Here is a 15282-nt window from a genome sequence, read left to right on the forward strand (position 1 = left end):
TTGTGTTATTTGTGTTTACATAAAAATACTTTCTTTAAACAATTGCTAAGAGGCCAACTCATTTAAAAGAGACAGTTTGGAATTAGCTATTGAAATGCAAACAAGCGCATCAAAGTCACTGACTTTCCCTGGACTAGCCTGGTAAACTGATTTCTTATAAAATAAGTTATCTTCTACAGACCACGCCATCTAAAAGAAATACAAGATCAGGAAGAAAGAATAAAGACCACTCAAAATGATGCCAAACATTCTATTGCTTATTTATTAGATATATTATCTATGAAATAGGTTAACATTTCAGTATTCAAATTAGAAGTCTCTAATAAAATAGCAAACATCAACAGGATTGATTCCATTTTTTGCAGAGACAAGGCCTGCTACAGATACAGAAATGTAAATGTCTATTGAAAACCTAGGGGAGAAACAGGCACCTGCTCTGAAAGTGAAACTTTCAGCTTTTGCCAGAAGAATCCACCACACACAACATAACTCCTAACTGCAAACAAGTGTACCAACCAAACAGCTTGAAGAGGCAAAAAGGTTTCTGCAGAGCTTCATCTCGGACCCCACTTGATGTCTTTTACACCATGAAATTGCCTTTTCAAGGCATGGCTGTCTGCCCACTCTGCATTCAGAAATGAGTCGTCATCGTCCTCTTCTAGTTTCTGTAAACAGAACCAGCAGTAACGAACATAACCTGTGGTTGTGCCCACAACAGCACAGCTCACATGCACTAAAAGGACACTATTACCTTCAGCTCCTCCTGCTTTCTGTAGTAGTGCAGCATCATCTGTTTTTGCTCTTCATGACTAATCAGAGGTTCACGCCCTGGAGCTCCTTGTCCTTTCTGAAAGGGAAATCGTAAATTTTATTTATGATGGCAGTTGCAATACAAAAGAGGAACTGCTATGGAAAGACAGCAAGACATTTCTTCAGACAAAAGGATCTCTCAAATCTAGTAAGGTCCCTCAGGACAGGAAAAGAAATGTTGAGAAACTTCTGCTGTGTTCACATGAGAATCATTTAGAATCATTTTTTCATCTCAGCATCTGAATCATGCTGTCAAGTTTGTGGACATCAATGGAGCCTGCAAACAAGACTGAGTCTATTTTACTTAAACTTCTGCTCTAAAAGAAGTAATAAACCTCTTTGGTTTAAGCTTATTCTAGATGGCTCAGGATGGGCCCATGCAACTTTAGCTCCCCTGCTAATAAGATTCAAGATGGCATATGGCTTATTAAAGCAGGGAAGGAAGGCAGTTACAAAACATGACAAGTAAAAGACATTTTATTTGTTACTACGAATAAAAGATATTTATTTTTCCAGGCATGTGTCTTCATGGAAGAAATGACGTGCACAGCAGAAAATAGCTGATGACAGCTACTGTCAGCAACAGCAAACAGAACTGTTTGAATTGAGATGGTGAATCCTCTCTGGAACAAGAAAAAGGGGTCTGAGGTGGTTTAATTTAGCTCTCCAACCCAAGGATGCCAGCATGCCTTGTCAGACAGGAAACCCCCGTGCTACTTTGCATTCTCTGAAGAGGTACTAAAATCATCTAATTAAACAGTAAGACAACTTTCCTGGGAGCCTACACTTCAATGGCTTTGAGTTGTCACACTGTTTTTAGTGACCCTGATGGGAAAGAGAAAGAAATTCTGGTCTTCTAAATGATAAACACATGAATCAGTTGACTTATCTTTGAGGAATTCTATTACAGACACCTGCAGATAGTAACATCTGTCATAAACATTAATGCCTTCTCTGGGCAGAGATCTGGCTAACATGGAAGAGAAATTCAGCTCCAGAATAATTCTTGGCTGTAAGCAAGTTCTCCCAGACATCTGACATCTGCAAAAGCACCCTCTTAACGTGATTTTATGTATACAGAGATACATACACACAAACACAGTGAGCACCTTCTGACAAAGCTCTGAAAATGAACTGAAGCACCAAACACACTTCCTTTGAGTATGGTATTCTCACCAGTGATGAAAACAACTGCACAGTTAGTATAAAATAATTTTGTCCAAAAAACAATGAACCATCCAGTAGCTTGGTACTAATTTTGATATTGCAAGAACATGACCACTGCATGAGACACCAGTATAGACCTAATGACTAGTTTTTGCTGAAGCATCAGGCATATAAACAGAGTAGCAGCAGCAGAACTTTGCCCCTTTTTTGCTCGTTATTCCAGAGGATGAAGGGAAGCCACTGTGGAGACCTTACAGCAGCCTTCCAGTACCTAAAGGATGCCTACAAGAAATCTGGAGGGGGACTTTTTATAAAGGCACACAGGGATAGGACCAGGGGAAATGGTTTTAAACTGTCAAAGTGTAGATTTAGATTAGATATTAGGAAGAAATTCTTCACTATGAGGATGGTAAGACACTGGAACAGGTTGCTCACAGAAGTTGTGGCTGCCCCATCCCTGGAAATGTTCAGGGCCAGGCTGAATGGGGCTTTGAGCAACACGATCTAGTGGAAGCTGTCCCTGCCCATGGCAGGGGGGTTGGAACTGGATGAGCCTTAAGGTCCCTTCCAACCCAAACCATTGCATGATTCTATGACTCAGACCAGCTCATAATTACTGCAGAAGGCCTCATCTACGTCACCACATCCGACAACTGGGAAGTCTAATTTCTTTTTAAAAAGTTCAGCTGGAAGCTTTAATAGCACAACTGGGTGCTACAGGCCCAGCAGCATTTTCTTCCTTCTAGCACCCAGTGAGTTCTCACTAAACACTTTGGAAGATCATGTCACATTTCCAAGGCAACTGAGACAGTTTGAGGACCTGCCACCAAGAAACTCAGGACATCACAGGCAGGAAATTACTGAATTACAGACACTGTCTTTCGGACACAGAACAGACTGAAACAGAGATAAGATCTATCCACACCATATATGCACAAAACATTTAAACTTTTTTAAAGGCCAGAATATAGCAAGAAAAAAAATCACAAGTATAATTAGAAAAACTGGGCAGACGGAATGACTGCATCTGTTCAGTGTTCTGCACTGACATAACTGAGAGCCAGCTGAGGGTTTTTTAAACATTTCCACTGTATTCCATCTATTCTTAAATACCTCTTTGCTGTACTTTACAACTGTGCTATGGAGCAAGTAATAGCAACTACAGTATTTAACTGACAGGCAAAGCAACTACTAAAGAAAAATCTGGAACATAATAAATTGAAGCCTTAAAATAGATGTACAGTTTTAAGATACTCAAGTTGAAACTAACGATCCATTTTACATACCTGTGGACAATTCTCTTTATAGAGAATGACAGTCAAAAATGAGTAACTTGTAAGGAAATCTGCCAGCGATACTTACTTTCTGTATCTTGACAATGATGGTTGTTTTCTCATTTTTGCCTATATAATCAGAGAGCAACTTTGTTTCCTTCAACTCCTTTCCTGCCCACCATAATTGTGCTGCTGATTCTTCTATAACCTCAAGTCCAGCCTGTGACAAATAAACAAACAAGGTGAAGTGTTGGGGTGTTTGTTTTTTTTGTGTGTGTTTTTTTGTTTTTATGGTTTTGGGTTTTTTTTTTTTTGGGGGGGGTGTGTTGTGGATTTTTTTGTTTTGTTTTCAAAACTATAAAAATTTTCTGGAAAAATCTTTTTGGAATTCCTAAGAGACAGGCCACTCTAATTTTACCCTATACTTCCGCTGCATCCTTCTCCTCATACTAATCTACAGCATTATCCTTCGTATTCCAATAGATCTTGATTTAACATAAGCACTTTGGGCAATAAATCCTCAATATTGCCATTAGAAAGAAATGACAAGCTAATTAAAATAAGTCCGAGACTTACTTGAACTTTGTGTGTAACATTTGAAATAAACTTAATTGATCTTATTTTTAGTTAAGCTATTGCTGTGCTTTTACATAAAGTTAGCAGACAAAAATATAAAACAAAATCTGTCACGCAAGTGCAAATAACCTTCACTGATTAAAATGGAGAACAGCATGGCTGTTTAATATGCTTTAATAGCATATTTAAGCCAGTCACTACATATAATACAAATACATTACTGCATACATGAGTTCCTGACAAGTCTTCTTTATCTTCCAGCTCCATCCTAATTGGATCATGTGGAGGCAATCCCATTGGATACACAATCATCACAGCCCCTCGGAGCTGGTCCAATGCATCTTTCACCATCTCCATATTAACACACACATTGGCCTGAACTTGTTTCTGAAATACAGGCAAGGATCATTGGTAATTTAAAAAAAACATGCAGAAAGATTTTGCTTTGTAGTCAGTTCAAAGGTTCAACAGTGGGATATTTGATCAGAACTAACTGCTGCACAAAGATATTAGGAGTGCTAATTTCCTCCTTTGACTATTGACTTCTGAATACACCACTTCACTTTTGGCCCCTCTATACAGCTTGTTTACACTGAAGGGGATGGGGGAAGAAAAAAAACAAAAAGAAAAGATATCTTCACTAAATTGTGCAGGAAGCATTTAGTAATGCCTGTGGGACACAGGCATTCAAACAAGTATGCATATTGACCACAGAAACTGGATGGGGAGTCCTTTGTTCCAAGTACTTGTCATTCATGAATATGATTCAAAACACTAGAATTCAAGTGAGGGCTACAAGGGGGGCCTAAAACTTGAGGAATAAAAATAGAGCACATGTGAGCAGAAGAGTAAAGCTTGGCATGTTGCACAGCTTACGCAGAGATCTGCAAGATCAAGTACTTGAGATCATTCCAAACCCTACTGCAACAGATAGGGGAAAAACAAGATACAGCTGGAAGAGAAGAAATAAAGTTTTTACTTATGGATTTAACAGTTTCAGTATTTTAAGTAACAAGTTTTATGAGCTTGTAAGAGAACATTGCCTCCTTGTGGACATTCTTAAATTAGTTAACTGGCAAGTTCTTCAGTTACATTATTATAAAGTGATGAACCTAACAAACCACTTCTCCAATGATCCTCAGCTTCATTCACCAGTGAATGGTAGAAGTAATAGTTTCAGGAGTAAGTCAACATGCGGCGTGGGGATTTTGCAACTTTTTGCTGTAAATGACAATAGGGCATATAGTTGGAATTTAAACTCAGGTAGATTTGGAAACTGGAGACCACACCTGCAGATATTTTTGACTCAAGTAGTAAAACGCGTTCATTTCCTCCCGATGAGATACAATGCAACAGAAAAAAAAATCCATCTGAATAAAACCTCTATAGTCCAGAAGCTTTAATCTAAAACATCTCTCATTTTGTGTGTTTTGTTTTTTTGCTGAGACTCAGAACAATTTGGCTGAAATCCTGCCTTAATTCAGGAAAGGTCTGCTGCAACTCAGCTCACTGGAAGTGCTGCCAGGCACTCCTCTGCTTGTTTCCACAAGGCCTTTGGAAACACTGCGCTGCTCACTCTAAATGACTGACCTGACACTGCTAACAAAACAGTCAAGAAGGCCAATTTAAGTGCACAGACAACACTAAAAAATCAGTAACATTATCTATTCGCATAACTGCTTTAAAACTGTTTTAAAGTTCTACACATATCAACTCCCAGAACTGTAAGGGCAGAGATGAGAAAATTACCTGAAGATGTTAACAAAAAAAGAAATCTGATAATAAATATTATTCAGTTGTGTTTCAAAGTCTTCCAAAAGCTGAGACACAATACAGAGCACCTACAGGTCTGGTAAAGTGAAGCTGAATAATGGAGACCATCGGGGCATACCCTCATGCTTATCTTTAAATACACAAACTCTTTGGGACTGAGCAGGATTCCAAGTGCTTGCAAAACCAAGGCCTAATCTAAGAGATTAGAACACATTCTTCAATTAATTATATATAAAAGTCAAAAGACTATGTTAACAAGCAAAAGGTATTTTATTCCAGGAACATCACAGAACGAAGTTAATTTTTCACCAGAAAACATGACAAGCATTTGCCTAAAGAATGCATCAATAGCAAATTAAGACCATGTGGATAAAATTAAATGCAATTTAATCATCCAATGTGGTCTTGGCTGCCAGCAATCACTTGGAGTTTAATATAGGATTCCTTAACTTGTTGAACCAGCTTGCCAAAAGCCATTAAGAAAATCATTAACAGAAATGTCAGGTTTTATTACACTATTCACATCACTACATATTATTACTCAAAAATTATCAGCCCTTGCACTGAAGAAAGTCTGTTTTTTCTTAAACTGCCCAGCTACATAGCACCCATTAAGAAAATCCCATATAACACATGGTACTTCAGGAAACTTACCTTAGAGATTAATGCCTTGGCTTCCTCTATCGTTTTCTTTATAACTTGCTGCATTTTCTCATTTGGAGCTAAAAATAAGAGACACATATTTAATAGACCACACTTAGTATAAAGAAACCAAGTAAATGGCCTGTCCAGGTTTGCTCCACTCTAAGCAAATGAACCATCGTCATATCTCAAAGCAAGAGAGATGCTGCTAAGCTGTAGTCTACTTAACACTTTGACAGTTCATTGCTGTATTTCTTACTAATTTAAAACAGTATTTCTCATGGGAGAGCCAAACTTACTTTTCCACAGAGAAATCTGGCTGGTATTTGGAACTTCATTTGGGACAAAAGTACCAAGTAAAAAGCCACAGCTATAATTTCATACTCTGCACAACCAAAACCAAGAATCTCTTTTCCATGCTGTACTTACAAATACTGTGGGCTGTACTGGCAAATGTGCTTTAACTGAGGACAACAGCTTGGAGTTCTCTGATTTTTTTCAATTTTTTCTAATTAAAATTTCAACCTGATGCAAAAAGCAGTTTTTCAAATATAATGTGCATTTCATATCATAATTACCTGTTTTAATTACTAAAAGCCTCTCCTCAAATACAAAAAAGTCCAATTAAATCATACCCATTCACAGCTGAACACTTACACGCATCATTTGATGGTATTTAGTTTGGTCCACATTTATACACTGTTCAACATTATAACTTTGTTAATATTACAAAATTGTCCCTCCACTAACAACTAAATGACAGAGTACAACTACAAGTAAAAATGCTACTGTCCTTACATTAGCTGATGCAAACTTTCACTGTAAGGCCTGACACTGCTAACAACCATGCTTTGTCTGCATGCCTATGTACAAGGTACTCAGCTATTTCCGAGAACACAGTTAGGAGGGAAAATGTCTAGCTATAAAATAAACTCTTAAGTTCAGCAAAAACTTAAATATGGTTGGGCAGCGTGTTGTGACAGAAGAACTACTGCCCTCCAAATAAGACATCCAGAGTAAACTAAAGGGCTGCTGACCCGACAAGGGCTGTTGTGGTGTCTGGAATACAGGGACAGACACCACAAAATTAGAAAAACAACCTGTCAATGTATCTCCGAACCTCTACACTTACAATTAATAAATTAAACAGTCAAAGTTGCTTCTAATAACTGTTTACTCTTGAAGTTTGCTTCCAAGTACTACAGTCACAAAATTAGACAGCATATGTGCTAAAGATATATACTACTATTTAGACTTTTAAATCAACATTACACCAGGTCCTAACCCAAGACAGAAGACTTATGTAAGTAACTGATAGTTTAGCTAATCTATTGTGGAAACAGGCTCCTGAAATAGCTGCCACTTAACAAATCTACAATTGTCTTTAATATAATTTACTTACAGGATGATTTTTATAAATTAGCAAATGAACATGAGCTGGCTAACATGCTGGCCTGAAATCAAATCTATACTTAGTACCTACTCAGTTTTTAATTCCTCCAGGACAGTGAGATAAATGAGAAAGATCCCAAACTGCAGTTTTTATGTTCCTCACTATGTTATAGGTTATCTGTGTCTACAGGAAAAGAAACATTTACATTCATTTACATTTGACTTACCGTGTCCATTTCTTCGCCCAATTTCATCCTTCTTAAAGACACTTCCACCGCTTGGTACACACTTTTCTGCCCACTCATCCTTTAACTTCAGTTCTTCGATTTGCTCATCTGTCAGTCCTTGCATATTATAAGGTAAGTAAACACCATGTTCTGCCAGCTCCTCCATCTCTTTAAAACATTCAGAGAACAAGATTTATAAAAATCTGTTACTGAGACATACCGGTTTTACAAAAACTTTTCACATTATGCACTTGCAGGCAAGCCTTACTCCTAGCCTTTGTTTTTTAAAGAGCTAAGTATATGGAATAAAAGTGAGGTATATAAATACATAAACATATATGCTGCAGTTACATTCACATTTCACGCATATATGAAACAACATAACAAATGACAGTGCAGGTTTACAAACCTATGTGATATTTGCTGGCCATAAACTTTTTCTCTTTGGCATTTCCTTAATCAGCTTTAGCTGACAGCTTTTTCTAAGTACTTTTGGGAAAGCAAATTTTTTCAAAATGGGAAAAACATTTTATTGTTATACAGTAATTAATTTATTTTCAGTTGAGAAAATATGTGAGTGGGCTACCTACAGGTTTGTCCATGAGGACTACTAAAGTAGGTGTCCTGGTTTCAGCTGGGATAACATTAATTTTCTTCCTAGTAGCTGGTGCAGTGCTGTGTTTTGGATTTAGTCTGAGAACAGTGCTGATAACACACTGAGGTTTTAGCTGTTGCTACGTAATGCTCAGTTCATGAGGACTGTTCAGTCTCTCATGCTCTACCAGTGAGGAGAGGCACAGGAAATGAGGGGGAAGCAGACAGGACACCTGACCCAAACTAGCCAAAGGGGTATTCCATACCACAGTGCATCATGCCCAGTATATAAACTGGGGGGAGTTACCCGGAAGGGTCAGATTGCTGCTTGGGTTGGGCCAGGTATCGGTTGGCAGGTGGTGAGCAACTGTACTGTGCATCACTTGAGTTTATTGATTTTTTTTTCCCCTTTCCCTTTGTAGTTTTATATTCGCTTCCTTTATCATTATTATTATTACACTGTACCTTAGTTACTGGACCGTTCTTATCTCAACCCATGGGATTTACATTCTTTTGATTCTCCTTCCCATCCCGCCTGGGAAGTGTGAAAGGGAAGGGAGTGAGCAGCCCCATGGTACCTAGCTGCTGGCTAGGTCTAAACCACGAAGGCAGAAGGTGGCAATTTACACACGGCTTAGCGTTTCTGGTGGGTTGTTTGCATTCTCATAAATTCAGGGGAGGATAGCTTATCTGCCACTAAACTGTGATTTCATAGGCATTTCTTAACTTCGCAAAGCACTTAACTTCTGCGAGGCCGCACGCAAAGTGGCCCCTCAGCGCCCTGTCCCGGAGCCATCGGGGCACCAACACCCGGAGACCGAGCAGCGCCCGAGCCGAGGGCACCGACCCCACCTCTGCGTGTGAGGGGTGGGGGTCGGGAAAGAGAGGAGATCGGCTGCGGGTGGGCGGGGGCCTGCGTGCCGGTACCTGAGCAGAGCCGCTGCACCTTCAACCTGCCATTGTAGATGCGGGCGACGAGCGGCGCCAGGTCGGCGAGGCGGGCGCTACCGGACACATGAAGCAGGAACTGGCTCTCGTCGCCGCGCTTCACATGCAGCCGCACCATGGCGGAACTGAAGCCGCTCTACGCCTGCAAAGGGAGAGGAAGAGGGGGCCGTTAGAGGCTGTCGCAGCCACGCCCGCCACAGCAACGGCTCCGCGTCCCTGGGTACCAGCGGCGGGCTGGCAGCGCGGTGGGAAAGCACGCTCCCCAGCCGCCTCCCTTCTTGCCGTCCTTTTCTCCCTCTTTCCCCTCCCTTTCTTTCTTTCATTCTTTCTCTCTCTCTCCCTTCTTTCCTCCCTCCCTCCCTCTACGCACCCGCCCGATCGCCCACCGGAGCCCCGCGCAACCGTAACGCCCACCGTGCCCCACCCCTACCCGTCGGCTCTTCCGCTTCCGGCCCTTCCGCTGCCGTCATGGGAGTAGCTTAAAGGGCCCGCGCCACGGTCCCAGCGCCAACTGGGAGCCGCGGTCGAGGAGCGCCTCCAGCGCAGACAAAGTGGAAGCTAATCCCACAGGGGCAGGTATATGGGGTCGGTGCTGTGCTGCAGGGCAACAGCTCCGGGATAGGGGCCAGCTGCGGTTGCTGTGTGCCACAAGCCGTTACACTGCGCAGTGATTCACCCCAGGGAACACAGACCCATGGAAACGTATGGAGCGTCTCTAATTTTAATTCTCATTATCTTCAAAACTCCTGCTAGTAATTATTGTCGTTAATACACGTTACAGTGGTTAGCTATATATATATACACACACACTATATTTCTGGAGATTTCTGGTGATGTTTGCAGTACGTTGCTGTCAGTCTCCATAATCCGGTAAAGTGTAGAGGTGCTGCATACCAGGTACAGTTTAGCCAGTAGTTTGTAATCACTGTAATCAAATACTCAACGGAGAACATACTTATCACGTTAACTCCCACTAGCAAAAGTTTCCCCCAAAATTGTTTTGAAATAATGTAAGAATATACCAAAGCATCAATGACACAGATGTTTATAGCAACAGTTTAAAACAAGGGAATTCACGCACTGAAGCACACAAGGAGTATAATACCACTGCTGTGTAAAATGTACAAGTGCTGTTTAATGGCCTGAACAGATACAAAGCGCAATAGAAAACTCACTGTCCTTTATCCAACTGCAGCTCATGGCCAACCAGACACTGTTCAAAGGAAGAGTGGATTATTTTATAAATAACCTTTTGACAGCATTTTTAAAAAGTACTTACACTGTGCGTTTTGCTACTGTAAATATAACGCTAGTGTGTTGGGTTTCAGTTCCTGGTTTTGCAGAACCAGTAGTTTGTTCACAATTAAGCCACGGCGTGTAGGGATACATCTGCAGTCCCCCAAGAGATGACAACAGCATGACATGCTCAGCTTTGTATAAAAGTAGGCAGCTGTGTAATAGTCCTAAGTAAATGTCCTAAGACACTATGAACTGCAAGGAGAACTGCAGGGTTTTTATAGCACACATAAATGGAGCTAAGGAAATTGGTTATTTTAAATTGCCTCAGGATAACAACATGCCATATTTTATGTAATCTCTTTTGAGCTTTAGAAAATCATGAAAGCACAAAGAGTTATGTTTTTATAGCACAGCATGTAGAATGGTGACTAAGCCTTCACTAGCCTCAAAGCAGCACCACAGACAATGGTCCCTGTCACTGAGTGAGGAAGTCACTCATTCAGTTTTAACTGCAGCAGTGATGGAATGATATTGTTCAGAGAACTACTGTTCTCCTTGTTTTCTTTGAAAGTACAATTTTACAAATACAGCAGTCAGTCTTGTGGATGGGGAGGATGCTGAGTGGAGAACCCCATCACACAAGTGACCATCTCCTCTGCTGTTACAACATGGCTGCTAATTCCTTTGTTCAGGGCTTTCTATAGGACCCTTCTGATGTGCAGAAGAGCAGAGTGAGACAAGCCAACTCCAACATGTTGTCTACAACTGATAAAGACTGCTTTGTTTCTCAAAACCCAAGGGGAATTTTCTTCCCAGAGGTTGAGGGAAAACTTGTATCAGTTGTTTCCAATCTGGCAGGGGGAAGGGAAGCATCTTTAAAATAAGTGGATGATATGGAACAGTTATTCTGAAGTAACACTAGTGAGTATATGTCACAGTTAAGATTTAATAGTTGAAATATACTGACACAGAAAATTAAAATATTGAATATATTAATAAGCAAAGTTTTGTTTGAAATTAAACTATTTTTGTTGTGCCTCACATTCAAATATATGCCTTACAAATATCCACAGCCTCTGTTATAAATTAAACAACTTCTAAACAATACTTGTCAACATTCAAATCTCAATAAACTTTGGCAGCTCTTTGGTAAATATCAATTTATAAATATCAGTTAACAAAACAGTAAAAAGGGAATGGGGAGGCTACCAGCAAAGAGCCTCTTTCCTAGAAATTCCACAAAGAGGAACACAAATGGGAGGGCTCCCTAAGCAAAAACCATTTTCAAGATTGCTATATTTTAATGAGATTAGTAGCTCATCCCTCTTTTCTCTGTCTATTCAAACACTATTACATTGGGATTTTGATACATTTCAGACAATTTTTTGTGCTCTACCATATATACATATTCAAAATTTATACACAAACAAGAGTGGCTGTTTACGAGCAGAGTTACATTTCAGTGCATTTGACATAATTATTGCACACAGAATAATCTCAAATGCCCAATTATCCTACTGGATAAATGTAGCAACAAATATAACCTCTTATATATTTGAACATCTATCTTTCTGTAAAATCCTGTGTTGGTGACACCTTAGGTGCCAAGGACGTGAAAGGATCTGCAGGGGATCTGTTGCTGGTTACTCTTGATGGTATGGGAGGTGCAGGTGGTCTTCTTGCTGGCATTGTATAGAAGCAATCAGTCAAACTTCTATTCCAGTCATTATCAAAGTTAAAGTCTGAACCAAGAAAAGTATTTTGTTCAGTGCCCAGCAAATCTGGAGATCCATCTGATTTCCTGGAGCTGATTTGCTTAATATCTGGAACACTTTTAGATGACTTTAGCTTTACGTTGAAATTATCATCATCATCATCAAATGTTACCCATCCTTTTGGCTGTACATTTTTTACCATGACAGATTTACCTGGCAAGCAAAAAGTGTTTTCAGATGCATCCACAGAAAATACAGGCTTGCCTGTATTACAACTGAGAGGATTTAGAGAAGGGAAAGGATCGCAAGTGGCACTTCCTTCTAGTAAATGTGAAGTTATTTCAGACTCTCGTGTATCTGTTCTAAATGGGTTTCCAGCATTAGGAGTTCTTTCAGTGAATGGATTTGTGCAGTTCAGTCCAGTAATAAATGGATTTGGAGAGCTGCGCTTATGTTCCTGTGATGTGTTAAAGGTTGGAATAGGAGGCATCACTGGCATGCAATTTAAAGTATTCAAAATATCATCATTTCTTTGTGTTGCTGAAGGCAACTGTAGCAACTCCTTCTGGTTCAAAGTTGGAACAGGCGATTTTCGGACAGATGTCTGCATCTTTGACACAAGCAGCTTAAACGACAAGTCTTCAAAAGGGTCACTGTTTAACTGTGTTTCAAGTTTAGTGCTGTATGCTCCGTTTGTTTTAATCTGGAAAGAAAACAAGGTGCTTAGTAATCATGTGGCTGTCTGTCTTGAGATTATTACTAACTCCCCATTTCTCACTCTTCTATGAAAAGAAGCTCATGGGCTTTAACTGAAACTTCAATGCAATTTGGTTGTAACTTGCACAGTGCACTTCTAGTATAATTGCTTCTTTTCTGGAGAACAATAACCCTTAACTCCTTCTCTGAAGAAAAGCCTACTAGTTGTTAAACACATTTTTCCCTGTTGTTGGTTGGTGCAGCTTGAATCTACTTCATGCAGGTCAGAATCCTAGCCAAAAGCACCAGTGGACATTGTATAATAAAATGTTTAAGAAACTTAGAAAATGATATTGTATTCTAAACAAGTGATAACCCAGCACAAATATGAAATAAAAAGCTCTAGGTTTCATTGTTTGTGAGTTTATAACACTGATGTTACAAGCAATACTTAAGCATCACAATGAAAGGAAAAATTAGTGTTATTAGTATATGCACTTCAAACATTCCTATGTAGACATATGCCTCTGTAGGCATCTCCAGCGCTTCTTGACATGTGAAGGTACAATCATCAGTTTGTATTACTTTAAAATGGCAAGTTATCATTGTTTAGAATAATACCAAATGGAGAAGACAGTTTTCTCCACAAAACTGTTCATAATTTAAAATGAAATATTCCCATTTTCATAAATTTATTAAAGCAACAATGCAACTTTAATACCTTGTAACAACTGTCTAAAATGGTACACTATCTACACTATCTTGCTCAAGTCATCACACTGACAGAACAGTTTGGAGCTCCCCCTTATTTAATGAATGCAAAGAATTAAGTTAACACAGCTTCTGAGAAGTCAAATTTCACAAACTTGTCATTTTAACACATCATCTTAATATACCCAAACAATTTGGATATTTAGCATAAAAATTCTGTTAACTAATGTTTTGTTGGACTAGGATGCTAGCTAAAATTATCACTAAAATACAATATTATTATAGCCTAACCTCAATCTTTAAACATCTTGTTTTGACTGCACTTATTGTGAACAGTTTGAAGCATGTCTCTCTGCCTAGGCAGCTATGCAAAATCAGTCTACAGGCTTTAGAGACTCTCAGGAATATTAAGAATGTTGTATGTTTTCCCCAATATATCCAGCATAGCAATTTCCTTTAAAAAATTGCAATTGCAGCTTGAATTGGCTGGCAAGAGAAAAGAAGTATGATGGCAAAAATGCATTTACTCTGGTGGTGGTTCTTTTGAAACAACAACATTCGTTACATGCATCCTTGGTACTACTATATCAGAGAGTTTCTAAAATAGATGAGGCCGAATGTTACCAAACCATAAATACAGTAGTTCAATATTGGGATTTTCATATGTATATAGGAAGCATTTCAGAAAGTAATGTTAAAACAAAGGCATCAAGTAACTGAGGGGGTAAGTGTGAAAAACTGTAGAAATAATATAAATCAAATGCAGCTTGGCATGAGCTGGTTAAATCCTGTGTTCATTAACCATGTGATCAAAAAGTACAAGATCTCAAAGAACTATGAATCCCAATTGTTCTTTATTGTAAGTAATAAAATTGCAGAATTCTGAATAATTCTGAAACCAAATACTTTCAAAACTGCAGCAGACAGTATATTTTACCTTGGGTAATAGGAAGCTCTCTATTCTTTGAGGTATGTGAAATATGGGTTTTATTTTGAAAATACTTTGGCAGTGCGATTGTATCAGGATTTATTTGTATTAAACAGAAATATTAACTCCAACACCTACTCATTTTTTTCCAAATAGACTGAGACCAGGAGATTTGGCAGTGGCTAAGCAACATACATGAGGTTCCAGTTGTTTCATAAAAGATGAAGCAAAATATTTGCTATGGTACTAATAAATACAGTTAACAATATCAATTTGAATTGCATTATGAAAGGAAAAAGCAAACTATGGTATGACAGTCAATTCATTAATGTGGACAGGTGATTTTTTACATGGATGAGACCACAGATGTATGAAAACAAGATTCATACATCTTTTCTGCTTAAATAGATGGAGAGACCACATACAAGATTGGTAAATAGTCAGATACCTGTTACCCTGATGGTTGCTCCTGCTTGTGAAAGAGAAACAGACATTAAAGGAAAGAATATTAAGAAGAAAATCCAAGTAACAAAGCAACCTCATGTTAAAAATACTAAGTTTTCACAAAGCCATTTTCTGAGATATGAATA

The 15282-nt window shown here is 39.0% G+C and overlaps 2 protein-coding genes across 11 annotated transcripts in view; both read right to left on the bottom strand.

The window, feature by feature from the left end:
- Positions 1 to 486: 486 nt before the first annotated feature.
- On the bottom strand, positions 487 to 9838 carry CFAP298 (cilia and flagella associated protein 298). 2 transcript variants are annotated; one of them, XM_061359020.1, is made up of 8 exons: positions 9818 to 9838; positions 9383 to 9545; positions 7862 to 8029; positions 6255 to 6322; positions 4056 to 4214; positions 3340 to 3471; positions 752 to 847; positions 487 to 665 (listed from the first exon to the last, which is right to left on the bottom strand). In XM_061359020.1, exons 2-8 carry the CDS (start codon positions 9519 to 9521, stop codon positions 555 to 557), a joined length of 873 nt encoding a protein of 290 aa, XP_061215004.1. In that variant the 5' UTR covers positions 9522 to 9545; positions 9818 to 9838; the 3' UTR covers positions 487 to 554. The 2 variants fall into 2 exon arrangements, with proteins under 2 accessions (XP_061215004.1, XP_061215003.1); XM_061359019.1 differs by lacking the exon at positions 9818 to 9838 and having other exon boundaries at positions 9383 to 9577.
- Positions 9839 to 10108: 270 nt separating this feature from the next.
- The window catches only part of SYNJ1 (synaptojanin 1), a 63408-nt gene continuing 58234 nt past the window's right edge, over positions 10109 to 15282 (bottom strand). For 5 of the 9 annotated variants that reach the window (XM_061359068.1, XM_061359063.1, XM_061359062.1 and 2 more), the window contains one exon: positions 10109 to 13060. In XM_061359068.1, the coding sequence (XP_061215052.1) occupies positions 12206 to 13060 (855 nt within the window). In that variant the 3' untranslated portion in view covers positions 10109 to 12205. Of the gene's footprint in view, positions 13061 to 15140; positions 15165 to 15282 lie in introns of all 9 variants that reach the window. The other 4 variants (XM_061359069.1, XM_061359064.1, XM_061359066.1 and 1 more) reach the window with 2 other exon arrangements.

The sequence above is a fragment of the Neopsephotus bourkii genome, unplaced genomic scaffold (genome assembly GCF_033783945.1).
Source record: "Neopsephotus bourkii isolate Nb327-2 ecotype Australia unplaced genomic scaffold, CSIRO-AGI_Nbou_v1 NB_962, whole genome shotgun sequence".
NCBI lineage: Eukaryota > Metazoa > Chordata > Aves > Psittaciformes > Psittacidae > Neopsephotus > Neopsephotus bourkii.

What these genes read in the sequence shown, in the direction of transcription:
- CFAP298 (XM_061359020.1), bottom strand. Translation starts at nt 9,521, where the DNA reads ATGGTGCGGCTGCATGTGAAGCGCGGCGACGAGAGCCAGTTCCTGCTT. An exon ending in TGGGCGAAGAAATGGACACG is followed by an intron (nt 6,323 to 7,861) that starts GTAAGTCAAATG and finishes TCTTATTTTTAG; the next exon opens with CTCCAAATGAGAAAATGCAG. An exon ending in AAGACTTGTCAGGAACTCAT is followed by an intron (nt 3,472 to 4,055) that starts GTATGCAGTAAT and finishes TATTTGTCACAG; the next exon opens with GCTGGACTTGAGGTTATAGA.